The sequence below is a fragment of the Bombyx mori genome, chromosome 10, assembly GCF_030269925.1.
Source record: "Bombyx mori chromosome 10, ASM3026992v2".
NCBI classification, from domain to species: Eukaryota; Metazoa; Arthropoda; class Insecta; order Lepidoptera; family Bombycidae; genus Bombyx; species Bombyx mori.
The window spans coordinates 4,026,500-4,044,713 of record NC_085116.1 but is presented as its reverse complement, the minus strand read 5'-3'; the positions used below and the strand labels follow the sequence as shown (position 1 = coordinate 4,044,713).

At 33.5% G+C, this 18,214-nt stretch overlaps 2 protein-coding genes across 2 annotated transcripts; one reads left to right on the top strand and one right to left on the bottom strand.

Annotated features, from left to right (window-relative positions):
* Positions 1-200: 200 nt before the first annotated feature.
* Positions 201-4,856, bottom strand: LOC101744809 (small ribosomal subunit protein mS22). The gene is made up of 7 exons (XM_004930331.5): positions 3,921-4,856; positions 3,609-3,838; positions 3,064-3,188; positions 2,595-2,652; positions 2,285-2,493; positions 1,095-1,275; positions 201-466 (listed from the first exon to the last, which is right to left on the bottom strand). Exons 1-7 carry the CDS (start codon positions 4,036-4,038, stop codon positions 251-253), a joined length of 1,137 nt encoding a protein of 378 aa, XP_004930388.1. The 5' UTR covers positions 4,039-4,856; the 3' UTR covers positions 201-250.
* Positions 4,857-9,207: 4,351 nt separating this feature from the next.
* On the top strand, positions 9,208-17,632 carry LOC101744667 (zinc finger CCHC domain-containing protein 8 homolog). Its single transcript, XM_004930330.4, has 7 exons — positions 9,208-10,078; positions 10,951-11,126; positions 11,727-11,925; positions 12,506-12,637; positions 12,770-12,947; positions 13,286-13,473; positions 16,225-17,632. Exons 1-7 carry the CDS (start codon positions 9,386-9,388, stop codon positions 16,876-16,878), a joined length of 2,220 nt encoding a protein of 739 aa, XP_004930387.2. The 5' UTR covers positions 9,208-9,385; the 3' UTR covers positions 16,879-17,632.
* Positions 17,633-18,214: the final 582 nt, after the last annotated feature.

Sequence of the window (18,214 nt, the reverse complement as noted above, 5' to 3'; positions counted from 1 at the left end):
GAAGCATTATTTCAAATGGTTTATGAAGTACATTTTTTAACAAACTATTTAAATGCAATCAGTATTATGGGTTAATTTACTTCTTTTGCTTATATGTATATTATTCAACAACGAATTAACTTCAGTTGAGTATCTGATACAAAATATTAATACAAGATACCATAACTCTCTTGTTAGTTATAATAAAAAAAGAACAACAATTTCTTACATAACTAAAATATTTAATGCACAATCCATCATCTAATCAAAATTAAACGTTTCCATGAGCTTTTTCTAAACCCTTTCTAAGCTCGGAGAGGTGCTGGAAATCTTCTTTGAAGCCTTGCAGCGCTAATTCATGTTGACTCTTTATCGTCGAGTTGCTCACTATATATTTCTCTATGCACTGAATACATTTACTGTCAAGCTGAATGTCCTCCTCAGTGAGACGTTCTAGTTTAGATAGCAGCAGAGGTGTGGTAAAAATCTGGAAGAGATTACAACATTGTGAAAGTAACACAGCCATTAAAACAATTGACTAGGGTATTTAATATTTACGTTTATATAATTTACTAGCGACCCGCCTTCGCTTCGCTTCGGAAACATTACATTTTATTATCGATAGCTGAGTCCCGCGATGTTAGCCGCGGTTATTGTCGTACCGCGGGTGACGCCGCGGGGCGAAGCGCGAAGGCCGAAAAATAACTTATATCATCAGCTACTTATCAGTGAAAGTCTCGTCAAAATCGGTCCAGTCGTTCCAGAGATTCGCCGGAACAAACAGACAGACAGACAGATAAAAATTGTAAAAAAATCTTATTTTGCTGTATGTACCGTATATATATTCATATGCATGTAGTAAAAAGCGATTGTTTCAATATTACAAACAGACACCCCAATTTTATTTATATGTATAGATAAGATACAATTTCAGAATTGGATAACAGTGTTCTGATGACTAACAAACCTTTTTGGTGAGATTTAGAGGGGTGATCTGTCTCTCTCCCACAGAGCAAGTGTAAGTAAAGAGCTTGTACGAAATTATATCATAAAAACAGAGGCAAAAACAATGGCCTATTATCAATTCATTAATATTATAGGGAATGTGTGCTTACTTCTTGAGCTAAAGACTGTGCCGCGGTACCTTCCCTCACGTCGTTGTGAACATCGTGCCGTAGCGCAGCAAGCAAAACCGCCTCTCTGATGAAACCGCTTTGTATGATCTCGAGCATCAGATTATCAATACTCTGATGCCATGTCAGGTAAAAAGTCATTGAACCAAAGTGTCTTGTTGATCTGTGAGGATATAAAAGGTCATGTTACTGTACATACATACTGTTTCACATTGCAAAATAGCTTTCTTAGAGAAGTGAGCTATTTAAGTAAGCTTGGTAAGTCAGTATAATTTATAAATTGTTTTTACTGCTTAGATGGGTGGACGGGCTCACAGCCCACCTGGTGTTAAGTGGTTACTGGAGACTATAGAAATCTACAACGTAAATGCGTCACCCACGTTGAGATATAAGTTCTAAGATCTAAGTATAGTTATAACGGTTGCCCTACCCTTCAGACCGAAACGCATTACTGCTTCACGGCAGAAATAGGCAGGGCGGTAGTACCTAGCCGAGCGGACTCACAAGATGTTCTACCACCAGTAATTATGCAAATTATAATTTTGCGGGTTTGATTTTTATTACCCGATGTTATTCCTTCACCGTGGAAGTCAATCGTGAACATTTGTTGAGTACGTATTTCGTTAGAAAAATTTGTACCTGCCTGGGATTCGAACACCGGTGCATCGCTCAACACGAATGCACCGGACGTCCTATCCTTTAGGCCACGACGACACATTTTTAGCTTTCTTCTGTTTAGCAACAATGGCCCATAAAAAACTTGCCCACCCAGTTACAAAAATGTTACACAACCAAAACTATTATTGAATGCAGGTTATATCTTAACACTTATACTACCTATTATATCTTAGCACTGGGAATTTGGGTAGCATCAGATAAACTTATTTTTATCTAATTTTCATTGGCTACAAGTCCGTTTGTTTATTTATTACCATAAGTGTTCAGATGAGGTCACTTGCCTCAAGATTTGTTCCCTGCATGTGCGTCAACAATACCAGGGATACTATGATGTCACTTTCGTAATTACAGTTGGTAAGGGGTATCTTGTAAGCTCATATTAGTGGGTTCCACCACCTTGGCATTTTTTCTTACAGTGCAGTAGTGAGTTCTGGCCAAATTTTCTGAGCAGCAAAAAGGAATGAACATTGGCAATAAATATTTTATATTCAAACCTTAATGTGTTGTAACATTTATTATTGTCCACATGCTGGTATGTAATACTGGTAATCTTTTGGAATATTGGTTCGTCCGGTTCATATTGTATGCAGGCTCGATCCAGAACAAACTCGTACTCTCCCCTGTCCAGCAGATTGTGAAATTTTTCCTCATCAGAAAACATGTGTGGTTCTCTTATTTTGCGTCCGGTTATTGGAAAGTACACCTGAAGAGTATAAGAATGTATTTTAAATGTAGAAATAAAATTTTCCTTCTAATTGTATGAGCTTTTGTTCTCCATTATAACATTATAATAATATAGCTTACCTGATTTAATTTCTTTCTGATATCATGATCACAACTGCGCAGAGTTCCATCAGTGTCTCTGAAAATAAACAAAATTATATATGTTGTTGTTTTTCATATATATGAACCACGATCCCATTATGCAAATTAGAAAATTAAACTTACTTTGTGCTCTCCTTATTTCTCAAGTTTCATTTCTTGGATTTTTAAAACTAAATATAGATGAAGTGGGTTAAAAATAATAATTTTTTGTTCTCTTAATATTATGTTAGTGATATCTTTTCCTTGTGAACATGGACAACAACCAAAATAAAATTTGTATTTTCATAATGCTGAGTGTATGAATATTGTCTATAAAAAAAGTTGACAAGTAGAAGACACAATGATGTTAAATTGTCTTCTTGTTATTTATTTAAATTACATATTATAGGTAAAGTAATGGTGATAAATATATTTGTCAATTTAGTATACTTTTGTATGCATTAAATACCTTTCAATAATAATCCTCTCTTCATTGGCAATACCAAATGTGATGTCGGTAAACAAATATTTTGATGTGTCATATCCTATCAAAGCTGGGTCTCTTGATAAAACCTCATCAATGGGTTTGTGAATCTGAAATGATTTTTTTGTAAATTTAAAATTTAGAATAACTTTTGTTACTTGGCCAATGCTTATTTATACCTTTCATTCGCCTTTAAACATTCATGTACTTTCATCCCTTAGATACGGCTTAATTTAATTTTTTGATCACAAACTGCAATTCAGTTGTAGTGTTCTAAATAACCATTTCTGATAATTTCCTCATAACTTATTTACTGCTAAATCATACATCACACACAGTTCACATCACATAACACAGTTAACTTTTAGTAGATAGCACTTATTCTCTGGAATCAATATATTTGTATGTGTGTTCCGACCTTAGTTCTCAGCAGTGGCTGGGTTGTGATTACCACGAGTGACAGAAAGTGTTCTTAACGTGGGTTTGGACTCAAATAAAATTTTTTACGTAAATTATTGAAAACTACTCACTTTGAGGACAGGAGGTATTTGAAGAAGCACATCGGCTTTTTCATTAGCTTTAGCAATTTCCAATTCAAGCTCTTCTTTCGTGAGAAACTTATATTTGGGAGTTTTAAGGGCATGTAGACCTTGATTGTTTCTCTTGCGGAAAACTTTAGTAAAATCTGGCCGAGTCAATCTCTTTAATAGATTCTGTACATTTGGTGTAAAAAACTTTGGAGCCGGGTCTTGTTCGCCATCTGTATAGTCAAAATAGGTTTGTGTTGTATAATATCAAGCAGATAAACACAATTTATTGGTTAAGGTTATTATTATATTTACCGTAAAATGATGGTACAATGTTCAATTTTCGATTGGATATAACTAGAACGCACGGCTCATATTTTATTATTAATGTTTTAACATGCTTCGTTGCAATTTTTTGTAACAGTAAAGACATTTTAGCATTTAAAATTCAAAACCATTGAAAACTCGATTTAGTAAAGTAGTAAGTAAGTAGTAGTTTTATTTTTCCAAATGGAAAGTCAAAGGTATCATACCATACAGCCTAATTTTTTATATATTTTTTATGAAATATGTAACATGTTAAGATGAGATGATATGGGATGAAATATAATCTCAGTAAAATGGTGGTCATTTACGGAGATTTTTTCAGAGGACTTTTTGGAGGATCCCGAGAAGTTACGTCCAGCGGCTTTGTTTCATTTTCCCACATTTGTGCACTTTCACAGATATTAAACACTTAATAAACCACCGTTAGTACACATTTAAACCTGAAGAAACACTAAATAGACAAAAATAAAACACATCACACATCTTCACTCCTCGCGTTCCCGCCAAAAAGTCAGATTTTTTTTAAGGGATTTTATGACTTGGTAACTGAGACCTTTAAGTCGTGTCTTATTTTAATTTATAATCATATTTTTATGAAAAATGATATTATGGAGTGAAATGATATGAAGATGATTAATTTGAGACATTAATCAACTGGGATGAAATTAAATGTAATGAAATGGGATGAAAGATAATCTCAGTAAAATGGTGGTCATTTACTAAGATTTTTTCAGTGGACTTTTTGGAGGATCCCGAAAAGTTACGTCCAGCGGCTTTGTTTCATTTTCCCACATTTGTGCACTTTCACAGATATTAAGCAGATAATAAACCACCATTATTACACATTTAAACCTGAAGAAACACTAAATAGACAAAATAAAACAAATCACACAACTTCACTCCTCGCGTTCCCGCCAAAAAGTCTCCCAAAAAGTCAGATGTCAGATCATAACACAGATCACCCCAATCTTATCTGTGGATCATAAATATAATGTGCAGAAAAAAGGGCGGGAACGTCAAAATAAATAGGCGCTTTTTTCAAGTTCATTTATATTTATTTGGTTTTAGCCCTTTTTTACGACATTGTTTCTTAATTTTTCACTGTGTTAGAGTTTAAAATTATATTCCATAAGTGTGTTCCGTATTAATGGACGATGACGACGGGGGTGAGGGCTTCAGCTCCGCCCCTGTGTCCGCTCCCAAAATAATGGGAAAACGAAGATTGACCTCATCTGAATACGACGAAAGCCGCAAAATAAAAATGACTTTCATTAAAAATAAGCGCGGTCTTTTTAAAGACCACCATGCTCTATATGAAGACCTTACAAAAAAAGAATATCCAGTGCTTCTTCAGTCAAGCCTCTCGCAACCAAATAACAGAGTCCCAATGGACCTGTTAAGAATAAACAAAACTTTAAAAAATGTTGAAGGGGTACAGTATGTCAAAGCTGCTGGAAACTTTTTTGCTAAAGTTTACTTTGGCTGTGCTCGGGATGCCAACGCTTTTTTATTAGATGTAAGCTTTATGGAGTTAAACAATTGGACAGCAAAAATACCTTACGATAGCATTGAGAGTCAAGGAATTATTCGAGCTCCTGTGGAATTAGATGAAGAATCTCTTTTAGTAAATTTAAAAGCTACATGCACAATACTCGGAGTAAAAAGATTTTTCAAAAAACAAGAAAATGGAAGTGACAAGCCACTGCAAACTGTGCTGGTTACATTTTTGGCGTCTAGCCATCCTGATCATGTCACATACGAGCATATTTGGATGCCTGTTTCGGATTATATTAGACCTGTGTTACAGTGCTTCAAATGCTACAAATTTGGACATGGAAGTGGTGCCTGTAAAGCCACTCAAGTTTGCTCTATTTGTTCAGGCAATCATTTTTATAGGGAGTGCAGCACTCCCAACATCTTCAAGTGCTCCAACTGCAGTGGGCCACATTCTGCAGTTTCTTACTCTTGCTCAGTAAAGGCAGCCAAGGTTGCTGAAGTAAAAAATAAGATTATCGGCAAGCAAACATCATACGCAGCCATACTAAAGAATCCTGTAATTAAGAACCCCGTGACCTCTTCTGGCATACCTATATCTGCGAAGACCCCTCAAGGTAGGGCTTTAATTTCAGACATTATCAATTCAGAAATTGTCATCAGAACCATTACAAAAACTTTAATAGAATTGTTAAAAAAAAAGGATTCTAAATCCCCTTCTGGACCTATATCTACTCAATTAATTAAAGAAATGCTAGTAACAAATTTTACATCATAAATTATGGTTATTTCTACTCAATCTTATATGCATAATTCTGTTGGTCAGTTTAATATCATTCATTGGAACTCTAGAAGTTTATTTCCTAAATTAGATCAACTAAAAGATTTCCTCAGTAAACTTGACAAGTGTTTTATATGATTTTATTTAATGAAACCTGGTTAACTTCACATAAAATCATCAAATTACCTGGATTTAATGTTATAAGAAGAGATTCCAACCACCCACATGGTGGGGTTGCTATTGCATTACGCTCTAAGTATAAATTTAAAATAATAGACACAATTTCTCAATATCATTTTCAAAATATTTTAATTACAGTTTACATTAATAATTTTTCTTTTGACATTCTATGTGTTTACATTCCTCCACCACCAAATGGTAAGTTCACTATTAATTTATTGAAAGATTCATGTTACAATGATCCCAACTGTATCAATTCTCACAGACCCATTTCTCTAACTTCTTGTTTTTCGAAAATTTTCGAGACTATGTTAAAAAACAGGTTAGAGTGGTTTACTGAAAATAACAACTTAATACCAAGTACTCAATACGGATTTCGTAAAGGTAAAAGTACGATAGATAACTTAAGCTGTTTGATTGGCGATATTAAAAATAACTTCCATAATAATCAATTTACATTAGCGGTATTTTTAGATATTAAAGGGGCTTTTGATAATATAGATCATTCCTACCTTATTGAAAGTCTACATTCTTTAGGCTTTCCAGGACATGTTCTGTTCTGGCTGTACAATTTTCTGAACAAGCGCTCTATGTTTTTGAAAATTAAATCTAGTTTATTTGGTCCTAAAATTTCTACTAAAGGTACTCCTCAAGGTTGCGTTTTATCACCTCTCATATTTATACTTAGTTTAGTACGTTTCATAAAGAAAATTCCAAATTCTGTTAAACATTTATTTTTTGCTGACGATCTTGTTCTCTATGTAAACTGTAATGATATTAAAAGTGGTGAATCGGTTATGAATAGTTGTTTGCGTAATATTTACGATTTACTTACTAATTCCCTAAAGCTTGAGGTCAATATTTCCAAAAGTTCTGCAATTTTATTTTCCCAAAATGGATTGCATTACCCTAAAGTTTTATACAATTATGATATTATTCCTGCTCAATCTTTCGTAAAATATGTTGGTCTTTCTCTAGATTTTGATCTTTCGTGGAAAACTCATATTGATGTTATTTGTAAAAGAGCTGAATTAGGTTTGAATATATTAAAATCGCTAACTGGAGTAAAATGGGGAGCTGATCCCAAAGTTTTAAAAACTATTTACATTGCAACAATCCGAAGCCATTTCGATTATGGCAGTATGTTCTTTTCGGACGCGAATTTTTCTATTCTTAGGAAATTAGATATTGTGCAAAATAGAGCATTACGAATAATTACTGGTGCTATGATGTCGTCTCCAATTAATTCCTTGGAAGTTGAGGCTGGTATTGTTCCTCTATTCATACGAAGAAGTTTTATAATAGATAATTATTGCCTTAAGCTTATTAGCCGTGATAATCAAGTAACTTACAGGTATTTGAAGTATGCAAATATTCCAAATTATAATTTAATTCCGCTTCCTAATTCTTCATCGATATCCAGTGCCATAACGTACTTGAATTTTGAATTTCAGGATGTGGTATTTTGGTCTACCCTATTGCCTTGTTTCGAATATAACTTTCATGACATGTTGAGAGATGTGGCTGTTGATCTAATCAAGTTTAAATCTAAAAATGATTTTCTGGAGTTCCTTGAAGATAAGACTGATTTTGTTAAAGTGTATACAGATGGCTCTAACTAAAACTAAAGATAGAACTAGTTTTGCATTTTTTGATTCGTCCATGAACATAGGATCAGTTTATAAATGTAGCAATTTTTTCTCTGTTTTTTCGGCTGAAGTACTAGGTATTATATATGCTTTAGAGCACATTCGAGTAAATTACTCTGCAGGGAACAAAATTTTAATTCTATCTGATTCAATGAGCGCCTTGCAAGCTCTTAAAAATAAATGTATTAGTGCATCTGTAAATTATTTAATTTATAAGTTAAGAAGTTGTTTGAGTTTTTTGTATTTCAGAAATATATTTATTGAATTTTGCTGGGTGCCAGGTCACTCTGGTATTGTGGGTAATGAATTTGTTGATAAATTAGCCAAATCTACAAAAGATATAAATATTTCCGATTTTAAAGTTCCGTACTCAGATTTAGTTTATTCAATTAAACAAAATATGATGAAACGTTGGTCTAATTACTTGTGTAAGTCCAGAGAAACGAAAGGTAAATGGTTAGCTGAAATAGTCCCAGTACCTAGTACTAAATCTTGGTTTGATAATTTTAGATTTTTCCCGGGAAGAGCCTTTATATCGATTATTTGTAGATTACGTATAGGCCACGGCCATTTTCCTGCGCATCTTTTTAGATTAAAGTTAAGTGAATCAGCTGCATGTACTTATTGTAACTCTGGCATGTGTGATCTAGATCATATTTTTTTTAATTGTCCTGAATTCAATCAACAGAGATTATTGTTTAATGCATTATGTAAAGACACAGGCTTAAAATCTATTCCTAATTCCATTCAAGGTATTTTAAAGCTTCCACAACTATTCTCAATAGTGTATAATTTTGTACTTCACACTATAGGACGACTATGAATGTATAATTCATGAATGTATCATAGGTCTCCTGCTTATGTGCAAGTTTAATTAATTATTTTTTTATAACGACTCATGTTCTTTTTTGTTGTTTGTTGAAAGAAAACTTGTATTTTTTTATAGTAAGTTCTTGCAATTCATTTTGTCATGAATTTGTTGTTTTCAATGATTTGTAATTGTTTCTTGGTTTGGTTTGTTTCTTTTATTTGTGTTTTTATTGTAAGTTCTAGTTCATGTTCTATTTTTTTGTAAAATTAGTTTAAGCTGATGGCCGTGTTGCCAATGCTTTCAATAAATTAAAAAAAAAAAAATATAATGTGCATAGATTATACATTAAACACTTAATATATTTGGTTATGTGTATTATCTATGTTGACAGAATTGACGTGATTGTGAAATGTTGTCTGATTACAACTGAAAAACTTATTGTTATTTTAGTTTTTAACGAGGTTTTTGATCAAATTATCGGTCTTGCATATGCTTTAATATGCATAAATTACAACAATCATAATCTAAAATTATCATCATGCCTAAAAGGAAGACTGGTGTCAAAGATATCATTTATGAATTAGACAATGAGGATCTCGAACTCAGCAGTGAAGATGACGTTTTGGAGACAAAAATAAGGCGTTTAGATACTGATGTAGTGCCTTATTCCGCTGAAAGCGATTGTGTTATCCAGGAAACACCTGTAGACGTTATAAATATTGACAGTTCGTGCGAGGATGCTGGAGAAAACAATGCTGATGAAAAAGAGGGAAATGGAGGGAAAATAACGAATCAACCCTTGAGATCTAATGACAACTCTAGTGAACTATATACAATATGTGTAGATGAAGACTTAGGTACTGAAGAAAGCACTAAAATTTTTAATGATGATATTTCTGTAGACACTCCTACATCGAATAGCGACGGTAGTGTAGTAGGCTGTGTAAACAGGACACCTCTTGTGAGCGTTCAGTTTAGAGACAAAAAACTGGCTAGTAGCTACAAGCAAAAAGTAAAAGCGTTTATGCTGAAACTTATAAAGATTCATAATGACGATGCATTAGAAGGTTCAGAATGTGAGACAGACTTAGAACTTGACATTTGGCCAGAAGATGTTGTTGAGGAACTTCCTAAACAAGAGGAAGTGAAGACTGTAGATGATAGTCTCTTCTTTGTTGATACAGATCCAAGTGTGAATTGTGCTATTGAAGAAATACCTAGATACAGTGAGGTAAGATCTTAAAAACATCTTAATGTATATAAAATATTTTAAATCGGCCTTTGTAAAGTGTATTTACTTGTGTTAATGTAGACAAGAGTTTCACTGTCCAAGAATAGTATGTTTCTTAAAATAGAATATTATATTCTATCTTCTTTTCTGTACTCCGGAAAATGTTTATGAAGTTTTTGATTACTCAAAAATATAGGTTGAATAATTGCTGTGAAAGGTATTAAGCAACCAACTCAGCTTTGCATTTATTGATATTATTATTAAGTATAGATAAGAATTTTATACACACTTTTGCATATAATCTAAACAACTGTATGTGCAATTCTGTATGCCATTTCTAGATTAGTCAGGGTTAGGATAATAAATATTACTTTATGACCTTTTGTTTGATTTCATTCAATTTGCAAATATAATTTTTAACTTATGCAATCTTAATAGGGTAGCATAGGAGAAAACCGTTTGCCTATTTGTTGGTTTTTACAGTTCAAAAAATAGGCCAGGTTTTGGTAACACTTTTCCACCAGGGCCATAAGCTTATCTGCCCAACTAAAGGAAAAAAAAGTTTAAAGTGTTTCAGCCTTCCTAAAATGAAATTGCAGTTTCTAACAGTTTGATGATAGCCTTACGCATGCTATGTAGTCTGTATGCTTGTAGAGTGGAACAAATACCTAAATAAATTATTGGTTTCTTAATGGGGATACATGCTTATGAAGACATGTCAAAAATACTTATGAGTCCATATTTTGCTACATTCACATTCAAACAGTTTTTATTATTGAGGCTGTATTTGACGCATTTATTTCTTATTAAAAAAATATATAAATAAATTAAGAATGAGCATCATAAATAATCAAATCATTGCAATATTTCAGGGATCAAACTTAATATCAGATAATGTGGAAACAGAGTTGCCATTGAATTCAGTCCGCCCGTTAAAACGAGGTCCAATTTGTTTTAATTGTGATGGTAGCCATGCTTTGAGAGAATGCAAACAGCCTAGAGATGCAATTCGAATAGCCGAACAACGGCGTAATTTCACGAAGGTTGGGTGAGTAAATGCAAATATTTTATTTAATAATGTAATAATCTCAATCAAAACAATAATTTAATAAATGATTTACAAAACTGTTATTATTTAACTTTTTTCATTATTATAAAACATAATTCAGTACAAATTTTCTATGCAACGACTGCTTGTTAAGTATAGTTAATTGACTTGAAATAAAAAGGAGGAATAGAAAGGAGAGATTTCTCAATTTGAATTATTATATAAATTTGAAAAACAGTTATACAGTTTTATTCAATATTTTTTTTGTTGCCTAATAATATTCATTAATATACTTTTTGTTTGCTCATGTCATAACCACGATAGGGCAATCGTCAATCTGTGGCACAGAACTCCCAAAATACCAGCATGTATTATACCTTCTGAAATAGTTGTTGAGTATACATTAATCTTTCTCCTCTTTATCTTCTTGCTAAGTAATTCACCAAATACTGATAAAATATCATTAATCTACATTTATGAAGTAGGGCATACAAGCTCATACTTAATTGCAATTAGTGTAGATCATCAGCAAAAATGGTTTAAAATGTCCTGCAAGCTACATAAAATAATGTTTTAAAAAATAAAATTATAATATTCCAGCCGTTACCATGTGGAAGATGAACAAAAGTATGGGCACTTGGTGCCTGGCCGTATTTCTGGACAACTTCGACACGCATTAGGTTTGAAGAGACACGAATTACCAATGCATATTTATCGCATGAGGGTGTTGGGGTATCCGCCAGGATGGCTAGAGGAAGCTCGGATATCACATTCTGGAATAACAATGTTTGATTCTTCTGTAAGATATTTTTTTTTTTTTTAATTTTAACTTCAAATAATATTCAATAATTTGAGATTCCCAACAAACCTTTAAAATAACATGCGTAGGCAGAAATAACATTTAAATTTTTCTTATCAATAAGTTTTTTCAGGGATAGTTTTGTAAATAAATAAATGCTATCATGGTAAGGTGTTTTATGCCTTATGCCTCATAGTAATATATCTATAATAACATTAATAACAAATTATAACCAAGAGACAGATGGAAGTTCAATCTAGATTAATTGTAAATCTATTAATGTATATAAAAGTATAGGTTTTTTTAGTTGTTTTTTATTGCTAGAAGAGTGGACGAGCTCACAACCCACCTCTTATTAATTTGTTACTGGAGCCCATAAACATCTAGAACGTAAATATCAGTTCACCTGGAGATATGAGTTTAAGTTCTTAGTTTTACAGTACAACGGCGGCCCCACCTTTCAAACTGAAACGCATTACTGCTTCACAGAAAAAATAGGCATAGATTGGTGGTACCTACTCATAAGGCCTAACAAAAGTCCTACCACCAGTAACAATGTAATATCAAAGCGATTTTTCAGGGTAATCCAATAACAGAACTTGACGAGGAAGATGGTGAAGTATGCGAGCCTGGTTCTAAAGACAAGTTTGATATTAAAAAGATCTACGACTTCCCTGGTTTCAATGTTCCCGCCAGTTCTAGATACAAAGAGGTTTGTTGCAAAAAAAGAAATAACCAACAAGAATTTAAAGAATGTATTTTATCAATATGCGGTACTACTGCGCATCTCACACACTGACATTGAGGCAGCATGCTCAACATTACATCTGTTATGTTTTTTCAGGAAGGCGAACAATTCGGCTTCCCATCCTTGTCCTTACAGGACAGTAAAATAGCAATGCTGCAAAATTTGGCTCCAAATGCGATGAAGGCTTACAAACGGAAGAAACTTACTTTCTTTCCCTCATCAAATTTGGAAAAACCTGAAGGCGAAGCTGAAATGGAACTCGACAGCGGAGATGGTTAGTTCGATTCAAGCACACAAAAGTAGACTGTCATACAACATTACAATTGAAGACACAAGTGGATGAAGGGGATATGATACAATTTCTTAATTTTGAGAAAACAGGCAACTAAGTTTTGTTACTTGAATTTTTTTTCGTACATAATTCCTTGATTACATGCAATTTCTAAAAATAGCCTTTAAACCTTGAGTTTTAAGGTGTTATATGGTTTATAGGCACATAACACCTTCATTCAATGTAAAAACTCAGAAATCTTAAAAATGGTATTTAACCCCTTCATGTCTTCAATTATCCTTGGTTACATTTTGAAGATGACAACATTATATTATTTTCAGAGGAGATAGCGTTTCCGACTGTCCCTCCGTTACCAGACGAGATGCCTCCTCCTCCTCCCCCTCTACCGCCTTCCCCGCCGCCACCTCCGCCGCCACATACACAAACAGATATGGAGGAAAAAATAAAAACATTGAATGAAACACAGAACGTATCAATTAGTGACCCCGTAACAGCTACAGATGAAATAGTAAGTGCAAATTTTTTTACCAGTTTTATATAGTTATAGTGTTGACCATTCTACAGTTTTGTAGTTAATGTAGCTTTCAAATTTTATTATGATATTTTATTAATTCAATTTATATTAAGCAAAGATACTAATTCAACTGAATTGCAGTTTGTAAAGTATTCCACAAACTGGTAGTTTAAAAATAGGCTGCTGTCATATTTTGTTATAAACAGTAGATTGGGGGAATAGGGACTAGAGGTAAATGGGGACAAATCTGGGATGTCACTATATTTTTGTTGGGTTGTTAGAGATTTAACTTTGCTAAACTGAAAATATATTAAATAGTTTAATTTAGTCATCATAGTTTTCTAACTCATTAAAGATGTTAAAAAGTTGATTAGGTACATAAAGTAAGGTACCGACTTACCAACTAAATAGTGCCAGCTCTATCGAAAAACTTTATTGTCCCTATACGTAACCCGATTCACCCCCATGCCAGGGTGAATAGGGACAAGTGAGTAACTTTTTATGATTATCCTTTAATAAACTATATATATCTTAATGCATTATAAATGAAAATTTAAACTACCGAAAGCATTATGATATCCGTTTTATTACTACTAGTGGTAGCCCGGTAGTCGAAATTCGACTATACCTAATTATTAATCGAAATTATAAGCTTGAACAGTATCATGGTTCTATCGTCAAAGACTTTACATCTATAATCAGAGATTTCGCTAAGGCTACACTATAGACAAATCTATATATTAATACGTGAAGCAAAAACTTTGTATCCCTTTTTACGAAAATTGCGCGGACGGAGGAGTATGAAATTTTTCACACTTATAGAGAATATAGAGTAGAAGTGCATAATGCTAATATTTTTTTTAAATAATGCATAAAAGATACAATAAATCAATAAAGAAAACATTACACACACTACCATGTATTTGACACACACACGCATGCATACTATTTATTTATTGTCAAACTTTTGTTCTTGACGTCTGTGGTCAAATTGAGAATAGATTAAATATTGTTTGTCTTTATTAATATTTTTCTATAGTGTAGTCTGGGCGTTGAAAATATAATCATAATAGTCTATACACTTACAAATCCAATTAATTATAGTCGAATTTCGACTACTGCAGAACCTCTAGTAATATTAAAGATATCAATATTAATCTATTCTCAACTTGACCACTTTAACAATAAACAAAATAGTATATATCCGTGTGTGTGTCAAATGCATGTTAGTGTGTGTAATGTTTTCTTTATTGGTTTAATGTAATTTTAGGTGTTATTTAATAAAAATATTAGCATTCTGCACTCCTTCTCTATATTTTGTATAAGTGTGAGAAATTCCCTATCCCTCTGTCCGCGCAATTTTCGTTAAAAGGGGTACAAAGTTTTTGCTTCACATATTAATATATAGATGAGGACAAAAAAATAAATAAAAATCAATGTCGAACTTAAAAAGTGTGTATAAAAATACATATTGTCAGCGATTAGACTATTACTGTACCTACCGGCTCTAAATGTTTTAGAATTAATTTGAGTTATACTAGGTTTAAGTGGAACATTAAGGGTTCAAGTTATTGTTATAAAAAAACAGAAACAATGTTATAAATTTGCAAAAACTATATAAAATCGCCGTTTTGCATTACTATCAATGTGAGGCAATAAAAAACCAGCAGTCGTGTGGGCGTAACGACCTCTGAAAACATTTGACCATCTACCGCCCTATTAGACTGGTGGTTCTTGAAATGTCAACCTCAATCAGTAAGTGATAAATAGTACCCACTGAGTTTTTCACCGGATTTTCTTAATGGTTGGGTTTCCAATCCGGTGGTAGATTCTGCGAAGCACTGCTCTTGTTAAGGCTGGTGTTAATAAATTCTCTCAACCCCGTGAGCTCGCCCATGAACCAAGGTAAAGCTAAAATGGCCTTTTAAGGCATCTGGCGGGTAGCGTGGTAAAAAAGTATAAGTATAATTGGTTATAAATATAGTAGGTAGTTATAAAATTATAACTATTGGTATTACCTCTTGTCTCAATGTGAGTGGCGACAATCACTTAGCGATGTTTACGGGCTCGTCTAATGAGTATTAATGGAAATAAATAAATAAATTTAATTTTAAATGTTTGTTTAAAATTTTAACTTCTAATTTAAATCTTAAATTATAGTGCACATAGTTACAAACATTAAAATTACATATTATGAAATATGTCTTTATTTCGAATATGTTGTCGATTTATCACGATTTCCATAAGATGTGGAATTATAAAATTCTATTGCAGATGTCCAAACTTTTTATGATGACATTTGCAATTGAATGAGCAGTTATGGAGTGAACGAGTCATTCATTGTGCACGTGGGTAGGTGACGATGTGACGGTGCGACCCACGTATCTCACCGACCCGAACACAACGATGCGTTCTTCAATCCAATATTTCCGAATATCTATGGACATCAATTCTGTGTACGAAAACTACAACGAAGAGGCGCACCTACCGAACACAGATAATCAATGATCCTAAATTGTCTACTGATTTATGTTGCCAGTAAAGAAAGTGTTGCCGCTTTAATAAGCATTTCTTTCGCGATTAAAAATAAAAACATATTTTCTGAATATAATGATTGAATTCCTAATTCATATCCGTCGAGACATTTTGGTGGCACTGCGCTACGCTTGTTGTTGTTGCGTCTGTAATCTTGTCCAGTGCTTGCCTGTATCACTTACAATATTTAAACAGTTTATTACTTTCCAGGAAATATCGAATACTTCTAATGGCCGCTATAGTCCGAGTATCGAAGATCTAGAAGCAAAGAAGAAGTTATTATTAGAGGTCATTGAAAATGAAAATGAAGTTGCAAATGAGGAAGCTGCACAAGACGTAGAAATTCAGAATGAAAGTAATAATGGAATCGACGCAGAAAATAAGGAGAAAGAAGTCATCGCTGTTGAAAATGTAACATCTAACAATGATGCCGGGAGAGTTCCAACACCGAACTCAGTATTAAGCGATGAGAAATCATCATTGACACCGCGACCGGCTAGAGAGGTCGTCGAGAAAGAGCAAGCGCGTTCAGAGGACAACAGAGATCAAATCCTCACTCCCAAACGCGACACAACTTGTAGCAGTAATGACGAAACGCCGACTACTACAGCTGGTAGTGACACCGATGTATTGAAAACACCAGACGCACAGCAAACAGGTCGAGTGAAGACCACGGACTACGGCACTCCGGTCCTCAACATCGCGTCTCCTTACCGCAAGCTACCGAGCGGGACCAAATTCGCCAAAGACATCTGTGACGTTTTATATTTCGAAAACCTGCCAAATTCGACGGGAAATTATAAAAAAATGACCACCCTGCTCAAGAAAGTTAAAGACGAAGTTGACAGGATACAAGATTCATGATCCACTATTTCCGCATTGAAATAAATGTGGGTCATCAAGTGACGAACTGTTGTATTTTAAAGCGTTTAATTTTTATTTTTGTTCGTGTCCTTATGGGGTCCTACAGGGGCAAAGAAGAATGAGTTTCATTTAGATTACAATAAGTATGTGGTATAATTAGATAAAGGGTTTTATAAACATTTGTGCGGCTCATTAATTACCTTGAAAGTTCGAAATTCAAGAAGACTGTCATTTTGTTTGTATCCAGAATGTTCTCGGTTATTCTAATTTGTGTCGCAGATAGTAGTTCCGTTCAAAGATTTTGGGCTCTTTAAGTACAACAATATTCTAAAATTTATTTTTTCTAGGTAAAACATATTAATATTAATATAACATTTGACTTTGGATTGCTAAATAAATTAAGATTTTATATACAATATTAAAACATGACACTAAAAATCTTTCATATTTGCCCTAGTATTGTTAATTTTATTACCTTTATAGATAGACAAGAATACAGCACTCACCATTATTGTTCGTGGACATGGCAATGTCAGGGGTACACTTAGTCCGCGGCCTACTTAGCCGACGCAAGTCTTATTAAAGCTATTAACCAAATATCAATTCATATTGATGTTTCATTTTGACTATCTAGTGCTCTTGTACAAAGTACAATATTTTTAAATCATGGAATGAAACTGTTAATGTTAATATATGTACATACATACTTTTAAACAGTTTTAATTTCTAGTACCTAATAAATTTTTACACGTGTCTTGTGTTGTGCTTGTTTATATCCCAATTATTGCAAAAAAAAAAAAAAAAAATTGCCCTTTCAGAGGCCACACAGATATGTCGTCGCCGTGGCCTAAAGGATAAGATGCTCGGTGCAGACGTATCAAGCGATACAACGGTGTTCGAATCCCGCAGGCGGGTACCAGTTTATCTAACAAATTACGTACTTATCAAATGTTCAGGATTGACTTCGACGGTGAAGGGATAACATCGTGTAATAAAAATCAAACCCGCAAAATTGTATTTTGTGTAATTACTGGTGGTTACGATGTCTTGTGAGTCAGCACGGGTAGGAAATATCACCCTGCCTATTCAGCCGTGAAGCAGTAATACGCTTCAGTTTGAAGAGCGGGCCAGCCGTTCTACTGTGCTATAAAAACTGAGACCTTAGAACTCGTCTTGAGGGTGGCGGCATTTATATTCTAGTCTTTTTTAGTTGTCTATGGGCTCCGGTAATCACTTAACCTCAGATGGGCCATGAGTTCGTTAACGTTCGTTAGTTACTAAAATTACAATAGGAAAAATACATTTTGTTCTCCTAAATTGCATATATTTCTTCTAA